The sequence below is a fragment of the Solanum lycopersicum genome, chromosome 10 (assembly GCF_036512215.1).
Source record: "Solanum lycopersicum chromosome 10, SLM_r2.1".
Lineage (NCBI taxonomy): Eukaryota > Viridiplantae > Streptophyta > Magnoliopsida > Solanales > Solanaceae > Solanum > Solanum lycopersicum.
Genome location: NC_090809.1, coordinates 58,666,415 through 58,681,581, shown reverse-complemented (window position 1 = coordinate 58,681,581; position 15,167 = coordinate 58,666,415). Strand labels below are relative to the sequence as shown.

Below are 15,167 nucleotides of genomic sequence, written 5' to 3'. Positions count from 1 at the left end.
GGGTAAAAGTCCCACATAGGTTGGGGAATGGATTGATGGTCTCCTTATATGGACTTGGACAATTCTCTCCTCGTGAGCTAACTTTTGAGGTTTAGTTAGGTTCAAGTGTTGTATCATTTACATTATGATCTTAAATTAAAAATACGTCGAATGCACTAAAATATCTTTACTTTTATGGTCATAGGATTTCTTTCGATGGGCTTATAAAAAAGTAGTCATAAGTAGATAGTATCCTACTTTTGGTTTTAGTGGGTGCTTAAAAACTCTTTATAACCTTTCCAAAACACCTCCAAAATTTAAAAAATATATTCTTATAAATAAAAAACACCTACAAATAAATTATTTCAAACGAACACTTAAACATGTGCTAAAAGTTTCCAAAATGAAAAACAATGATTTTTAAAAACGTTTTTTTTAAATCTTTTAATAAAAGGCCGCTAGACATCTGTCTATTCGTATAAATTTACCAATTTTATTTTTATTTGTTCTGAGTGTCAATTTCAAATTGTTACCTCCACTTAAACTTCTAGATGTTTATCTTGTGGATTTCCTAGTGAGAGTCCCTACGCTTTCAACATTAGAAATTTATCCTATCAACTATTGATTACGTTTTTAGGAGTCGTAAATTAACAAGTAAAATATGATGTAGATATATTTTGGAAGAAAATAAGGATAAAAATTATAATGCTATCGTTTATATCAAAATTGAATCTTATATCTGATGAATTTGACTTAAATGAACGTCATATTATAATTAAGTGTTTAACTAGATAACTTAAGTTTTTAAACTTTATTACTAACAAATTGAGATATTAAAAATATATAGATATCAAAATGAAATCGATTGACGTATATATTGATTCTTTTAAAGGGTGAAATAATTCGTGAGTGAAAACAATTAAGGGATAATTTTAGAGACAATTGCTTTATTTTTTCCTTATTTTATTACATTAGAGTCGTTAAATTTTTATTAACAGAAAAATTATGTGACTTTGCATAAGTATCACATAAAAGTCAATAATTTATTTGTTTTAATGAAGAATCACTAAACTTTGCTTAAGAATCATAAAAAATTACTAAAACATTTTAATTTTTGGGTAACCAGGACAATCATTCAACTTTGCCTACATAAGTACATATCATATAAAATATTTCTTTTGATTCATCCTAATTAATGACTTTTTTTCTAGGATTTAGTGAAAATTGAGTAACTTTTTGGTCATAAAATAGTAAAGTAACTTCGTAATAGTTAGGTAAAGGCAAATGATTTTTACGTTATAAAACAAAAAAAAATGAACTAACTCCGATTCCATTATCAAATAGTTGATCATATAATGAACTTACAATTAATACCATAATATTTTATTAATTAGATGAACCATATATCTATTGAAGGGATGAATACAATATTTCACAAAGCAAAGTGAATTTGACAAAACATTTGAAAATAACATAGGAAAATGACAACACATATTGTACTAGTACATCATATAGGGACATAGGGTATTTACTGTGTTATGTTTTACCAATTGGAATTTATACGCAGTAAAACTTCCTTAAGTACCATATACTTACTATATAGAACATATAAAGGTAATTTAATTATCTTTATAATTGGATTATTTCTCGTTTTGTGCGTGTCGGGGTCATGCTAAAGGACATTTATCTCGGCGATTTTAGTGATTCAACTTGAGATTTTCCTCTAGGTCCGTTTGTTCTAATGAAAGCTCGATACTCGTTGAACGTCGTCGGTAAATATAACGCCGGCTGATCCTCCGTCACAAGTTCTTCAGCAGGTTGAATAAGGATGTCACCTCCTGGATTGTAGAAAAATGCTAAAGAGACACGTTCTTGCCCTGAATTAACGATCACGCGATGCTCTATGCTTTTGTATATTGCATTGCTTAGTACCTAATACATGCAATAATTGCAAAAAAAAAATAAAAATTCACTATCAATATACAAGTTATCGTTATTATTGACGAGATTACTAGACGTTATGAATACTGACCTGAATTTGATCTCCAATATTAACGATAAAGGCATTAGGAATCGGTTTAACCGTTATCCAGTCATCACCACGACGGACTTGGAGGCCGGGGACGTCGGTGTCGGGGAGGAGAAGGGTCATGCCACCAGGATCAGAGTGGGAAGAGAGTCCAAGTGTTAGGTCAGGTTGGGGACATCTAGGGTAAAAGTTAACCCTTAAACATGCACCTCTTTCATTGTCTCCACCAAATTTTGTGTGTAGATAATTTTCATTTAATCCAAGGTTAATCGACAAGATATTTGTTATTTTTCGACCTAATTTTACTACTTCTTGTCCATATTCACCAATTATTTTCCTTACAAATTACAAAAAGAAAGAAAAAGACAAAAGTCAGTTAGATGGAAAAAATGTACAAATATTAAATTATTTTCACGTTTGACATGTTTTTTCAGAAGGATTATGTACTTTTTAAATAAGCATACTAGTACTAAGACAGCAACTTGCATTTACCAACCAGCCAAGGTGGTCAGGACCATGGTCCCAAACACCCCCACATAGGACCCGATCCATCGATATTTATTTATTAAGAAATTTACTGATTTAATTATGTAAATATACTTTTTTACACCGTTAATTATCAACTAGTGCATCATCCACTAGGCCTCTTTGAGGCGAAACTATCAAAATCAACTTATTTCAAGAGGTATTCCATTTATTCAATTTATTTAACACCTTTTTCTTTTTAATCAGCTTAAAAAAATTTTTTTTTTTTGTTTTTAATAATAATTTATATATCATAGTTTAAAAACTCTCTAAATGTTTGTAAGCTCTTAAAAAAGATCTTTTGTCATTTTCCAAAGGAGTAACTGAATATTTGTAGTTAAAATCAAGACACCGAGATTCAAAATATCATTTCTTTTACGATAACTATAGATATTGAGCGGAAATTACTCCATTCAATTTAATTTTTTGATATATTTTTACTTTATACGAATTTACAAGAAGTAAATATATCTTCCTTAATACAATTGGAGGAAGATAAAAATATCCAATGATTAAAAGTCTCGAACAAATATAATAGCTTATATGATGTTCATAGTAAAATTTCTCATTTTGTAAAAACTTGATCACTTTATCATTGTCCAATGGTCCATGCTAAATCTTTGAAAACATTCATCCAATCTCAGTTTTGTCATATTTCATTTTCTAAAATTCAATTCAAGACTGAATCGAATAAGTAAATATTTTTAAATTAACTCCAATTATTTAAAACAATAACAGATTTTATAGCAATATGTTTAAGATCACATAGTTAATTATATTATGATATATTAATATAATTTTAATTTAAAATTATAAATTAAAAAATTCTCTTTATTTTTCTTAAATTGCATATACAAAATAAAATTAAAACCATTCTTTTTTAAAACCAAATAACACCTTTTTATATTATTGTAATATATTTAAAAAAAAACAAGTATCACACAACATATAAAAAAATATATATTTGCCAACATATACCGACATATTTGGAATAGTTGAATAGAAAAAGGAAATGATTAACACACCGACGCAACATGTGAGGATGTGTTAAAGTCGTATATGTAATTTAAAGAAAGTACGTGAGCAGACGTATTTATTTATTTATTTTAATGTAAAGTCGTAGTTTTTAATATTCATTTCCTTATGCAATATCTGTTTCAACTTGATACAGAGTGCAAAAAGGTACAAAAAATTAAGATAGATATCTCAATTTTTAAATATATTAAAATATTTTTTAATTTAATATATTTAAATATACTATATGAAAAAAAAATTGAAATTAAAAAATTAGGAGTTACCTGCATGTAATGGGAAGGGAAGGCCATTTGTTGTAATCCCTCAAAGGCTCAGGAAGATAATGGAGGAAGAAATAATCACTCCAATCCAATTTTCCACCTTTTTCAACTCCAAGTCTACTTCCATATCCTTCATAAGTAACGGGTGAATTCGCAAACTTTTGTTTTTCCTCTGGCGGGAGATGAAAGAACTCCCGCCAGACGCTACGTGCGTTAGCCATAAGTTCATGGCTAACGCCGTGGTTCACCACTTGGAAGAAACCCCATTCGCGACAAGCCTTGGAAATGAGTTCCATTGTCTCATCGCGAATGGATTCATCCGATGAATTCAAGTTTTCAAGGTCAATTAACGGAATATTCTCAAGGTGTGATGATGACGACAACGTTGTTGTCTCCTTGAAACATGGACGATCCGATGGTCGTTTCACGTACCGGTCAGGGATTTCTCGAATGCCACTTTCCGAGAGTCCTTGAACTCGGACAATTGGCTCCGGCCAGCTTTGCAAACAATTACTCATGTTTATCTCGTTTTTTTCAGTACTGCTAACTATAACTTTTCGTTAGGTATATTTATAGCACTTGAAATTTATCTCATACAAGATAGGTTGTGGTTGTGATTATATGAGGCTTAAAAGTCTTTGGTTGTGGATTATAGTGATATAAAGAATTTTCGAAGTTGACGTGAGCTTGAGAACGTGATTTTCATGAATTCAAAAGCCATATATAGAGAAAAGAGATAGCAAAAAGGAGATTTTATGTTATCGTGTAGACACGTAGTATAATTTATATTGCAAATAAAGATACAAGAAAGAGTCTATGTATATATTTATGTCACTACTAATTAAAAGCAAATGGAGATAGAAGTAGTAGTTAAGATTTTGTGAAGATGTGGAGACATATTTATATATGCACAAACAGAGAGTTTAAGTAGTGCTTACGGCGCCGTGATGATCTTGACTTGTTCTATTTGTGACTCTGCTCTCATTTAACCCCCCCACCCACCCACCCACCCGCCTAATTCTTTTTCTCCGTTTAATTTTACTTGTTCCGCCTAATTCTTTTTCTCCGTTTAATTTTACTTGTTCAGTTTATATGAATATTATAATTAAACATTCATATTAATTACTCTATTCATTTCAATCATATTTCATATTTCAAAAATCAATTTTGAATTGTCAATTATTGTAACTTAATATACTTTTATATAGAAAAAATAAAGATTTCATACTTAAATTGTTTGGCTCTTTAAAAAATATATAAAATTTAAAATAAATAAAAACTAACAAATTAAATAAGTAATATAATTTGGTCAAAACTTCTATGACGTAACATTGTAATTAAGGGAATAATTAATATGATTTGGTCAGATTTCTATAACGTAATATTATTTGTAACTTTATTTTTGTTTAGAAAACAAATGAATACTTTAAGCACCTGTTAAATATGATCCAAATAGTGCTTCTAGACTCTAGTACCAAGTCATGTTGATATTAAAACAATTAATATTTGTAAGAAAAGTATATGAATTGAATCATTATTTAATTTTAAAAAAATTAGATTATTATTAAGGCGACTATTCACAGTTCCGATCTTTATTTATATGGTTATTTATTTTGCCAAAAGATTTAAAGAACAAAGAATACTTCGTATTTATGAAATTAGGATCTACTAAAAAGATTAAAAATGATGTTGACGTATTAAAAACAATTCAAAAATATTATCCTTCTATCTACTGATCAAATTTTCTTAAATTCTATCTATTTTTATAAAAAAGAAAATCTCCTCAAATGTTAAACTTAAGCCAAATATCTCCCTCCACTTAATTAATAGAAGTTGACGTGATATATATACATTTTAGATTAAATATACGACATTATTTTATTAATTTCGTGCAATTAATTCCAAGTCCATTTTTTCAAAGACTCAAACACTTATTTATCATCCAAAGTAAACATCATAGAAGTTTTATCATTAAATATACTGTTTTCAAATATATATATCGAAAATTAAGACTTGTCGCCGTTTAAAATATATTAAACAAAATGAAACATAAAAAAACATGATTAGTTTAAAGAACTTCATCTCATCCATTGAGTTTTTTTTAAAAGAAATAAATAAATTCTTTTACTTGAAAAATCTTCCTCCTTTTATAAGAAAAAAAAAAGAATGTGCAGAATTAAAAAAAGGATAAAAATTATCCGCACCGAATATTTACACCAAGTCAATACATGTATGTCATGTGTTTAAATTTTATAGTTTATTTTGTTTCATTAAATCACGAAGCTGTGGAGTAGTGCCCAAACATCTGTTTTCTCAAAGTTGGCATGGAAGAAGTGGAGTAGTGCCCAAACAATCACCCATGATTCATGACAAGAAAATGGAGCTATTATTAGATTATCATTCAATGGCTTATCCATTGTTTGAAAGATTAAAGAGATTGTTGTATTGCAAGTTTTTGTAAATATGCATGTTGAATAGTGTGAAACATCTTGAAGAGTTTTGATTTTGAAGATTCAAGTGTTGAGTACTAGATTGCTCCTTGTGCCAACACATGGTTGAAATACAATTAAAACTTAAAAATAATAAAAAACATGTAATAGTAGTTAAGAATCTAACTAGATGTCCGTATAACCATTGGTTTATATTTTTCTATATCATCCATATTTTTCTATACCATCACAAACAGTTGATGGGTTTTTGTGGACTATTCAAATTGATCTATATTTCCACCCTAGTATGGTATTTTCTTTTCTTTGTCTTGATTCTCTTTGTTTAATCAATTCTTGTTATTTCAATATGATATTGTTTGCAGGAATTCTATGGTTGTGTTTGAATTGATTTGTTAAAGGTGGGATTTTTATTCTCTGTCTTGATATAAAGGGAATTTATCCTAGTTTTTATTATTTTTTTTAGAAGAAAAATTGATCCCATTTCTGAGAAAGTTGCTTCATTTTAGGTTGTTGAGATTGGAGTTTAAAATGAGGAAAGTTGTAATTTTTCCTATTAAAGTGTGTTTTAGGACAATTTGGAATCATCCATTCCTTGTAGGTATGTTGTGTTTCTTGGCATTTTTGTACAAATCATTTCCTTTTGTGTTTTCAATCTTGGTGTCTGTTTCCCCTATTCTTGTCTGCACTACTGCATTGCTTGGAACTTTACTAAGTTATGCTCAGCCTAATGTACCTGAATTCGAATGGAAAGAGAACACAATTGATCATGTAGTGCCTTTGGAAACACGAGATGCTAGTGGTGTTGAGAGTGATAATAGTTACTTCACCGAAAGATGTAATGATCAAGAGAGGGATAAAGTAGACCACTCAACGCGTAGTGAGGTTCATAGGGGTAAAAGGTTTGGAGGAGTTTTAGTTGGTGGAGTTTCGGGGCAAATGGCAAGGGAGTTTTATGAGAATAAGAATGAAGATAAATTTAGTGATGCTGAACTTGTGGAGAATCAGTATTCTCCAACTTCAAAGGTTGATGATGAGACCCTTGAGTTTGATAATGACAAATCAGTTGATTCATTCGATTCTAGGAGGGTTAATCTTGATTCTCCTCCCGGTTCTTGGAAACGTAGGGAGGAGGCCTTATATTCGGGGTCTGATGGAGCAGAGAGCTCATCTCCTGATGCTTCAATAGCTGATATTATGCCAATGCTTGATGAGCTACATCCACTTTTACAGGAAGACAATCCTCAACCTATCGGTTTGTCACAAGATGTTTCTCATGCTCCTTCAGAGAGTTCTACCAAATCCTCCGAGAGTGATGATGAATCTGATGATATTTCTGAAGACCAGGAAGAAGTAGAAGTTGCGGAGGATGATGATGAAGAAGAAGAAGTTCAAGATACGGAAGGTCCAAAGTCTGTTATTACATGGACGGAAGAGGATCAGAGAAATCTAATGGACTTGGGAACCTCCGAGCTAGAAATGAATCAACGATTGGAGAGTGTTATTGCAAGGAGAAAATCACAAAAGAACATGAGTTTCAAAGATGAGAAGAGTTTGATAGACTTGGAAACTACTGATTTCATTCCTCCCATTTCAACAGCAAGACAGAACCCTTTTGATCAACCTAATGACAACTACGGCCCTGAACTTCCTCAAATCCCTGGATCTGCTCCGTCTATTTTGTTGCCAAGGTATAAGCGGAATCCATTTGATCTTCTTTATGAACCAAGTGAAGAAAAACCTGATCTTACACGAGATACTTTCGAACAAGAGATTATCACATCTCAACCAAAAGAGACATTTTTTAGGAGGCACGAAAGTTTTAATGTCGGGCCCTCAATCTTTGGGTTGAACAAGAAAGATACACGATTTAGACCTTATTTTGTTCCTGATGTGATGGCTGATGAAGAAACAAGTTATTCACCATTTCAAAGGCACCCTAGTGATCTTAGTGATTCTAAAGCAAGTTCTGTTCTTGAAACGGAGTCACAAGGCTCAATTGAAGATCTTGAATACAAGAACCTGAATGAAGAAGATGTAGAAGACAAGAACATAACAGATGAACCTATGCCAGAGCTTATATCGAAGATAGAACATGCTACCGATGATATTGGGCATGGAAGCCAATCGTCTGAAGAAGTAGAATGTTTGGTCTTAGGTGCATCTGATAAAAGAGATATTGAACTCGATGACACTGATGTTAAACAATTAAATACGAAAAATCATCATGAAGTAGTACCAATTGTGTTCCAGGAAGAAACAACAATCATTTCCACGAAACTTGATCCATCTAAAATTTGTTCAAATTCAGCTACTTCTGAACAAAAATGTAGTAGTCAATCAAGTTCTTCGTCATCATCAGAAGAAGAAGGTGAAAGGATCTTTCCCGACAAAGTAGAAGTAAAATTAACTTCAGAGGACACGATGTTTCATATTGAAACCATTTCGGAGCATCCTAATGTGTCAAATCTAAACATCACAAAGAGTTCAGTAGAGGAAAGTTCACATTTGGAACCTATTTATGATGCCAGTCCTCCTTCCATTAAGAAAAATACTTCTTCCTCTTCAATTGCTTCAGATATGGTTCTAGCATCTGAAACAGGGCATGCCCCTGAGACGGAACCTATGGAAAATAGTCAAGACACTGAAAAGTCCATCACGAAGAAGGAACGAATATTTTCATCAGTAGATTCAAAAGAATTGAGGCTAACGGAGGCTATAACCAACACAAATGATCTCCATGTCGCAAAGTTGGAGATATCAAAACATGATGAAGTCGCTCCTCCAGTGCTTGTAGCAGATATTCAATTGCCCACAAAAGTACGTAATTTGTATTATATTCTACTCAGTACTACGAAAATTGCAAAAGCTTTTATCATGCATATTATTTACAGATGAACAAGGTTATCGTGCATATTATTCTGATTTAGTGATTTCACAATCTCATTTCTTGGCGTATACAGGAGGCCACACCTGTTTCAATGGAGAAAGCAGGGACCACGAATGTGTCAAAAGTTGATCCTGAGTCTGTTCTTAAGCCATCTAATACTAAGATGGAAACTGAAGAATCAGAGAGTTCGAATAATGGATCAGTTCATACGGTATCAAGTTCGAATAATGCAAGCAAAATAGATAATAAAGTTGTAAAACAAGAAGATAAGGTAACTATCACCGAAAAGTCAAATCATGAAGTTGATTTGACTCAAGAGACAAGTGTAGCTTCTGGTGATGTTGTAAACAACAAAGATAACGACACAATTCAAGTTCCAGTGAATTCAAAAGAAAATGTGGACAACTAGAAAATTGAAAGAACAAACAAGTATCTTTTTCCTTCATGTTTAGTATAGGAGTAGTTAGTATTCTTTTTTTTTTCTTACTTGAAGAATTTTTCTTAGCAGTTGCGTAGATAGTGAGAGAAAAAGGGATTGTTACTTGTTACAGATAAACAATATACATTTTGGCATGTAAAACTTTGTTTCTATGTAAATAATATCGAAACATTATTCGCGAGAATTTCCTCCCTCCGATGCTGTCTCCTCACTAAGCACTCTTCTTGTTGGTATTTTTGGCAACACTTTAATTTTAACTTTTCATCTGGGATGTTTCAGATAACAAGATTAAAGGATATTTTTGTACATTTGACATAACTTTAATTTAGAATCACAAAGATTAAAAAGTCTTTCTTTTTTTTCTTAAACTCCGTTCCAAATCAAACTAGGTCAGTCTTTTTGAAACCGAGGAAGTATTTTATTTGATTTGTCACCAATGGCACTTGTACTTGAAAAACTTTTTAAGCTAAGAATCTATTAAAAACAGAAGGTTATGGATAATATTGTATACATCTTTATAAAAATAAATAATTTCTATCTATTGGATAAATTTTTCCCAATATCTATTTGGATAAAAAATTGTCCTCAAATATTAAAATTAAGTCCAAAAATTCCCCTCTACTACTTAATTATTAGAAGCTGATGTGGAATATATACATTTTAAATTAAATAAGTGATATTGTTTTCGTTGGTCTCACGTAATCAAACCCAAACACATTTTTCAAAGACTCAACACTTCTTTATCACCAAAATTAAACATTAAAGAAGTTTTATCATTATATATACCGAAAATTAAGAACTTAGTCGTGATTTGAATATTAAACAAAGTGAAACATAAGAAATATGATTAGTTTAAGGAACTTCACCTCATCCATATATTGACTATTTTAAAAAAAAAAATCTTTTACTTGAAAAATCTTCCTCCTTTAAAAAGAAAAAATAAAAGGAATAAAAGAATGTGCACAATTAAAAAAGGAAAATTGATTGCCTAATCAAAATTTTACTCCTACTTTCATACATGATAATTCCTTAAACTAAATATTTATTTGTTAAAACGTCCAAATTGAAGGAAAAATAATCATAATTTGACGTAATAAGATCTTCATTATAATTGAAATTAGAGGTGTGACTAAGCCTATTAATTGGTTAAGTCAGTTTATAAGTATTTTTGGCTATTTATTTGTTTTTGATTATTTTTAAATTATTCGGTTAGAAAATGCAAAGTAATTAAGAATTTCATTAAAATAAAAGGTAAGCATAAAAAAGGTCTGACAATTCGCTTAATATAAACTAGATGAAGTATTTGATAAACATATTTTAACTTGACGTGATTTTTTTGTTTAAAGAAAATATTTGAATTTGGGAGTAATATAAATTTAGAGATATGATAAACATACCAAAATGTCTTTTGATCTTGTGGTCTTAAATATGTCACTATAAAAATTTGAAATTAAATAATGTGAACAAGCTACGTATATACAATCTTCGATTTGCTTAAGTCACGAATCTTATAAAATATTTTTCTACCTCAAAATGATAGTGATAAGCACTACAGATACTTCACGCAGAGAACAAGGGAGAATTATTCATCCAATTGAAGTCTTCAAGGTTGATAGGATTGCTATGCTTAAAACATTCTTGAGTGAGAAGGTTTTATCGTGTAGAACTATTTGTCTTGTTTCTGTTTTGATTGTAATTTACAGTTTGTTGTACAAAGGGTGGGTTTGGCTCTTTGTAGGATTGAGTGTTAGTAAGAGTTGTAACAAAAGGTGGGTTTGGCCTTTTGGAGAGATCGATTGGAGTCAATCGAGGGAGTAGAGATAAAACTTTTGATTATTGAGTTGTAATCACAAAATCTTATAGTTGAATTAATAAAACGGGATTTTTCCTTCCTTGAGTGAGGAAGGTTTTTAATTCAATAAGTGTTTGTGTCTTTACTTAAAAACAACTTACAAGAACCTGATTCGTGTTTTGGGGTAAGGTTTCTTCATTATTGTTATTAGCTACTTACATATTATAAGATGTGATCTTAATCTGATTGATTTATAAGTATCAAAGTTAATTTGAAACTCTCTTTTTGTTATTAGTGGAGCAGTATGCATGTATATCTATCAGTCTAGCACTAAGATTCATATTAATTTGATCAATATTAAACATATTGCCCACAGTTTTGTAATAATAAAAGTATATAACAGTAACTATATACAAAAGATAATCGGCAGAGTTGTTTGCAAAAAAACAAATGGAGTTCCCATTAGCAGCTGATAATTCATTGTATCATGCCATAAACTAAACATTTGCATTTATAATTGAGTAATTAGTCAAGGAAAAATTGGAAGGGTAATTAAACAATAGATAAGGGTGACAAAAAGTCAAAGAGTTGATTTACACGTTGAAATTAACTTTATTATATGTATGCACTAATTTCAATGTTATTAAAACTTAAATTTAATGTAAATTTTGTTTGTTATACTAATAAACTATTTGAATATTTTTTATTATAGGAAAAGGCGTTTTTTTAGTTAAATATTTTTTTGGTTTGTACATGAAGGTCAATTTACATGGTCAATCAATAAAAATTATATAAGATATCAAAAATATTTATTCCTTTGGTTTATGTGAAATTATTCGGACTATGAGGGGGTTTAATTGTTAAACTATCTAGTTTTAAATGCGTTGTGATATCGAATTTCCAAGTTTTTGCAATTAAATATATATTTGTTAACAATATTAAAAATAATAACAGTAGTGTAATTAAATAGGTGGGTCTAAAAGGGTAATATTATGTACATAATCTTATATGTAAAACGAATATAGTACTATAACCAAAGTAAAGGAAATAATAGGAAATACTACAATTAAAGATAGTAATTTGAAATTATTTCTTCTATTATGATACTATAACTATATTTATCAATAAAAATAATAATTATTTCTTCAATTTTACTTAAAACATTAATTTCTCCTTTAGGAATAATCAAATATTTTTCAGAACTATACATGATTAGATGTGAAGTCTTGAAAGTTATTCAAAATAGGTCACTGTGTGAAATTATCACCCAATAATTGATTCGATTTCAACAAAATTCGTAACTTATTCACACTTACTAAATCATTTTATGTATCACATACTTTCACGTTCTCATTACATTGTTAGGATAAGATTTTGTACAATTTTTAAGAAAAAATTAATTCGAAAAATAAGTAATCATTTCAAATATACTAAGAACCATACATCAATTAATATTAGTATTATAATTAAATATGTATTTTATTTATTTTCTAAATGAATATTTAAAGTTCATTATAAATAATTAAAAATAAACAGAAAATATTGATAAAGACTTAATTCATTAAATCTCTTTCAAAAAACTATGTAAAATTGGATGTAGAGTTTCGATAGTTATAAAAACGGATTATGTGTGAAGTTATCATCCAATAATTAGTTTGAGTCTCTACTAAAATTGATAACTCATTCACATTCACTAAACAATTTTTCGTATCAACACTCCCACAATTCTCATTTCATTGTCAGCACAAGATTGTATACAATAATTTTTTTAAAAAAATAAATAATTAGAATAGTAATTACTTATTTCAAATCCATTATAAATTATGAATCAATAAATACAAGTATCATGACAAAATATATTTTTTATATTATAAAAGTGTGCAAAGTTCATTATGAATAAGTAAAAGTAAATGAAAGCTAGAAAATATCTATAGCGATTTAAATTCATTAATTATCTTTTAAACGATATAAAATTAGACGTAAAGTTTTGAAAGTTATCAAAAATAGATTACGGGTAAAGTTATATCCCCCCCCTCCCCCCCTCAATTTTTGTATTACATACTCCTAAGTCTCACTATTCTCATTTCATTGTCATGATTTCGTACAATCTTTAAGAAAATATTAATTAAAAGAGTAATTTGATTAATATATCTTTACTTTTTATCTATTAATATGCGCATCTTGAATTTTACTTAATTAATACAAAGAACAATTTATTTTTTTAAATAAAAATAACTTCTCTTTTAAAAAGTAATTATGTTTAATATACCATACAACTAAATGGAAAAAGAGGAAATCATAAAGATTTTAACTCTTTTTTTTTTTGCCATTACTGCTTTAACTTATTATTTAATCCTTCCAAAATTTGAGCTGTCCATTCATAGCAAAGAAAAAAATAATAATAAACAAAATAAAAGTCATTTTACACCTCTTTAAAACGTGGTAAATCACAATGCATTATTATTTAGGTCATTTTTTGGTAGATAAAAAGCACAATCAATATGAATACTTAGCAATAAGGGTTTTCAATAGGAGACTATATGGTAGCTGAACAGTCTATATCCCAAATTTATTTATTTCCACATAAAGGGTAATAAATAAAGTAGAAAATCATTTTCCAAATAAGTGAACTAACGTGGTATACTAGTCTAACTAAAATTTAATATGGACATACTTTAACATTGTCACATCTCAACTCATTAATGTGTCACCCAAACTCCACATGTTTAAAACAATGTTGATGGGAAATGACATTTTTTAATAATAAAATTAATCAAATAAAAGTATATATCTAAACAACAAACTAGTTAAATTATTTCTTTTATATTTAATAAAATCGATATCATATATACATAAAAAATTTTATTGTACACGATCTCCAATATAATAATCCTAGCTATTCACTCCACTATGACATGGTAAAATGTTCGTCTCAATTCCTGAGCAAGAGTACCTTTCCTTTTAATTGAGAAACTGAGATTCGAAACTAATATGACTCTTCTCAATTAGAGATTCGAAAAAGGGATATGGAATTTATCCAAAAAATATTCTCTCGTAGTGGCACGTGAATTCTCGAGGGCCCAAGCTCCCTGTCTCAGCCAATCCCTCATTGAATTAAGCATCGGGTTTTGGTTTTAAAAAATTAATAGTGTTGCTAAACCAAAATTGAGGTGAAGTTTTTGTACTTTATAATTATTTTTTCAACTTTTTTTTTTTGGCTATAATGACTTTATAGATATATTAGAGAAAGTTAAGTGACTTTATTGATATATCAATAAATTAGAGAAAATAAAGTATTTTTTTATTAAAAATAATAAATCTAAATGACTTAAATGAAAATTTTTCTAAAGTTGAATGATCCTTTAAAGTTACTTTCTTCATCATGTCCTGTTTTTCTTTTTTGAAAAAAAATTGAAATATATCATCAAATTTTTATAAAATGCTTATCTATGTCATTGGTTAAAAAAATGACTTATCTATACTATTTATTTAGTGAAAGCAACTCAACGGAGGAATAAGAAGAGGAGCACATGAATAAAATTAAAGAACATTGAGAAAAGACTCTTATGTCATTATTTGTTTACTATAAAATAGTTTTTGTTTTGCAAAATTATTTTTTTACATATGGTTGATTATGATCCGATCATGCTAAAAGAAAAAGGCTTGAACTTTAAGAAAAAATTCATCAGTTAAAAAATTAACTCATCTATATGACATTTCAATTAACCAATAATGACATGAATGAATCTTTATCTCGAATGAATATGACAT

The 15,167-nt window shown here is 29.2% G+C and overlaps 2 protein-coding genes across 2 annotated transcripts; one reads left to right on the top strand and one right to left on the bottom strand.

Annotated features, from left to right (window-relative positions):
• Positions 1-1,340: 1,340 nt before the first annotated feature.
• On the bottom strand, positions 1,341-4,705 carry LOC101248628 (jasmonate-induced oxygenase 2). The gene is made up of 3 exons (XM_004249026.5): positions 3,832-4,705; positions 2,012-2,345; positions 1,341-1,911 (listed from the first exon to the last, which is right to left on the bottom strand). The coding sequence occupies exons 1-3, from the start codon at positions 4,344-4,346 to the stop codon at positions 1,663-1,665; spliced, it is 1,098 nt and encodes a 365-aa protein (XP_004249074.1). The 5' UTR covers positions 4,347-4,705; the 3' UTR covers positions 1,341-1,662.
• A 1,871-nt stretch (positions 4,706-6,576) lies between these two features.
• LOC101248342 (uncharacterized) lies at positions 6,577-9,788 on the top strand. The gene is made up of 2 exons (XM_004249025.5): positions 6,577-9,095; positions 9,239-9,788. The coding sequence occupies exons 1-2, from the start codon at positions 6,807-6,809 to the stop codon at positions 9,572-9,574; spliced, it is 2,625 nt and encodes an 874-aa protein (XP_004249073.3). The 5' UTR covers positions 6,577-6,806; the 3' UTR covers positions 9,575-9,788.
• The last annotated feature ends 5,379 nt before the right edge of the window (positions 9,789-15,167 follow it).

Bases quoted from the DNA above. Each gene is read 5' to 3' on its own strand.
- LOC101248628 (XM_004249026.5), bottom strand. From the start codon at position 4,346: ATGAGTAATTGTTTGCAAAGCTGGCCGGAGCCAATTGTCCGAGTTCAA. The intron at 2,346-3,831 runs GTAACTCCTAAT...GTAATTTGTAAG, and splicing joins TCCCTTCCCATTACATGCAG to GAAAATAATTGGTGAATATG. The intron at 1,912-2,011 runs GTCAGTATTCAT...TGCATGTATTAG, and splicing joins ATATTGGAGATCAAATTCAG to GTACTAAGCAATGCAATATA.
- LOC101248342 (XM_004249025.5), top strand. From the start codon at position 6,807: ATGAGGAAAGTTGTAATTTTTCCTATTAAAGTGTGTTTTAGGACAATT. The intron at 9,096-9,238 runs GTACGTAATTTG...TGGCGTATACAG, and splicing joins ATATTCAATTGCCCACAAAA to GAGGCCACACCTGTTTCAAT.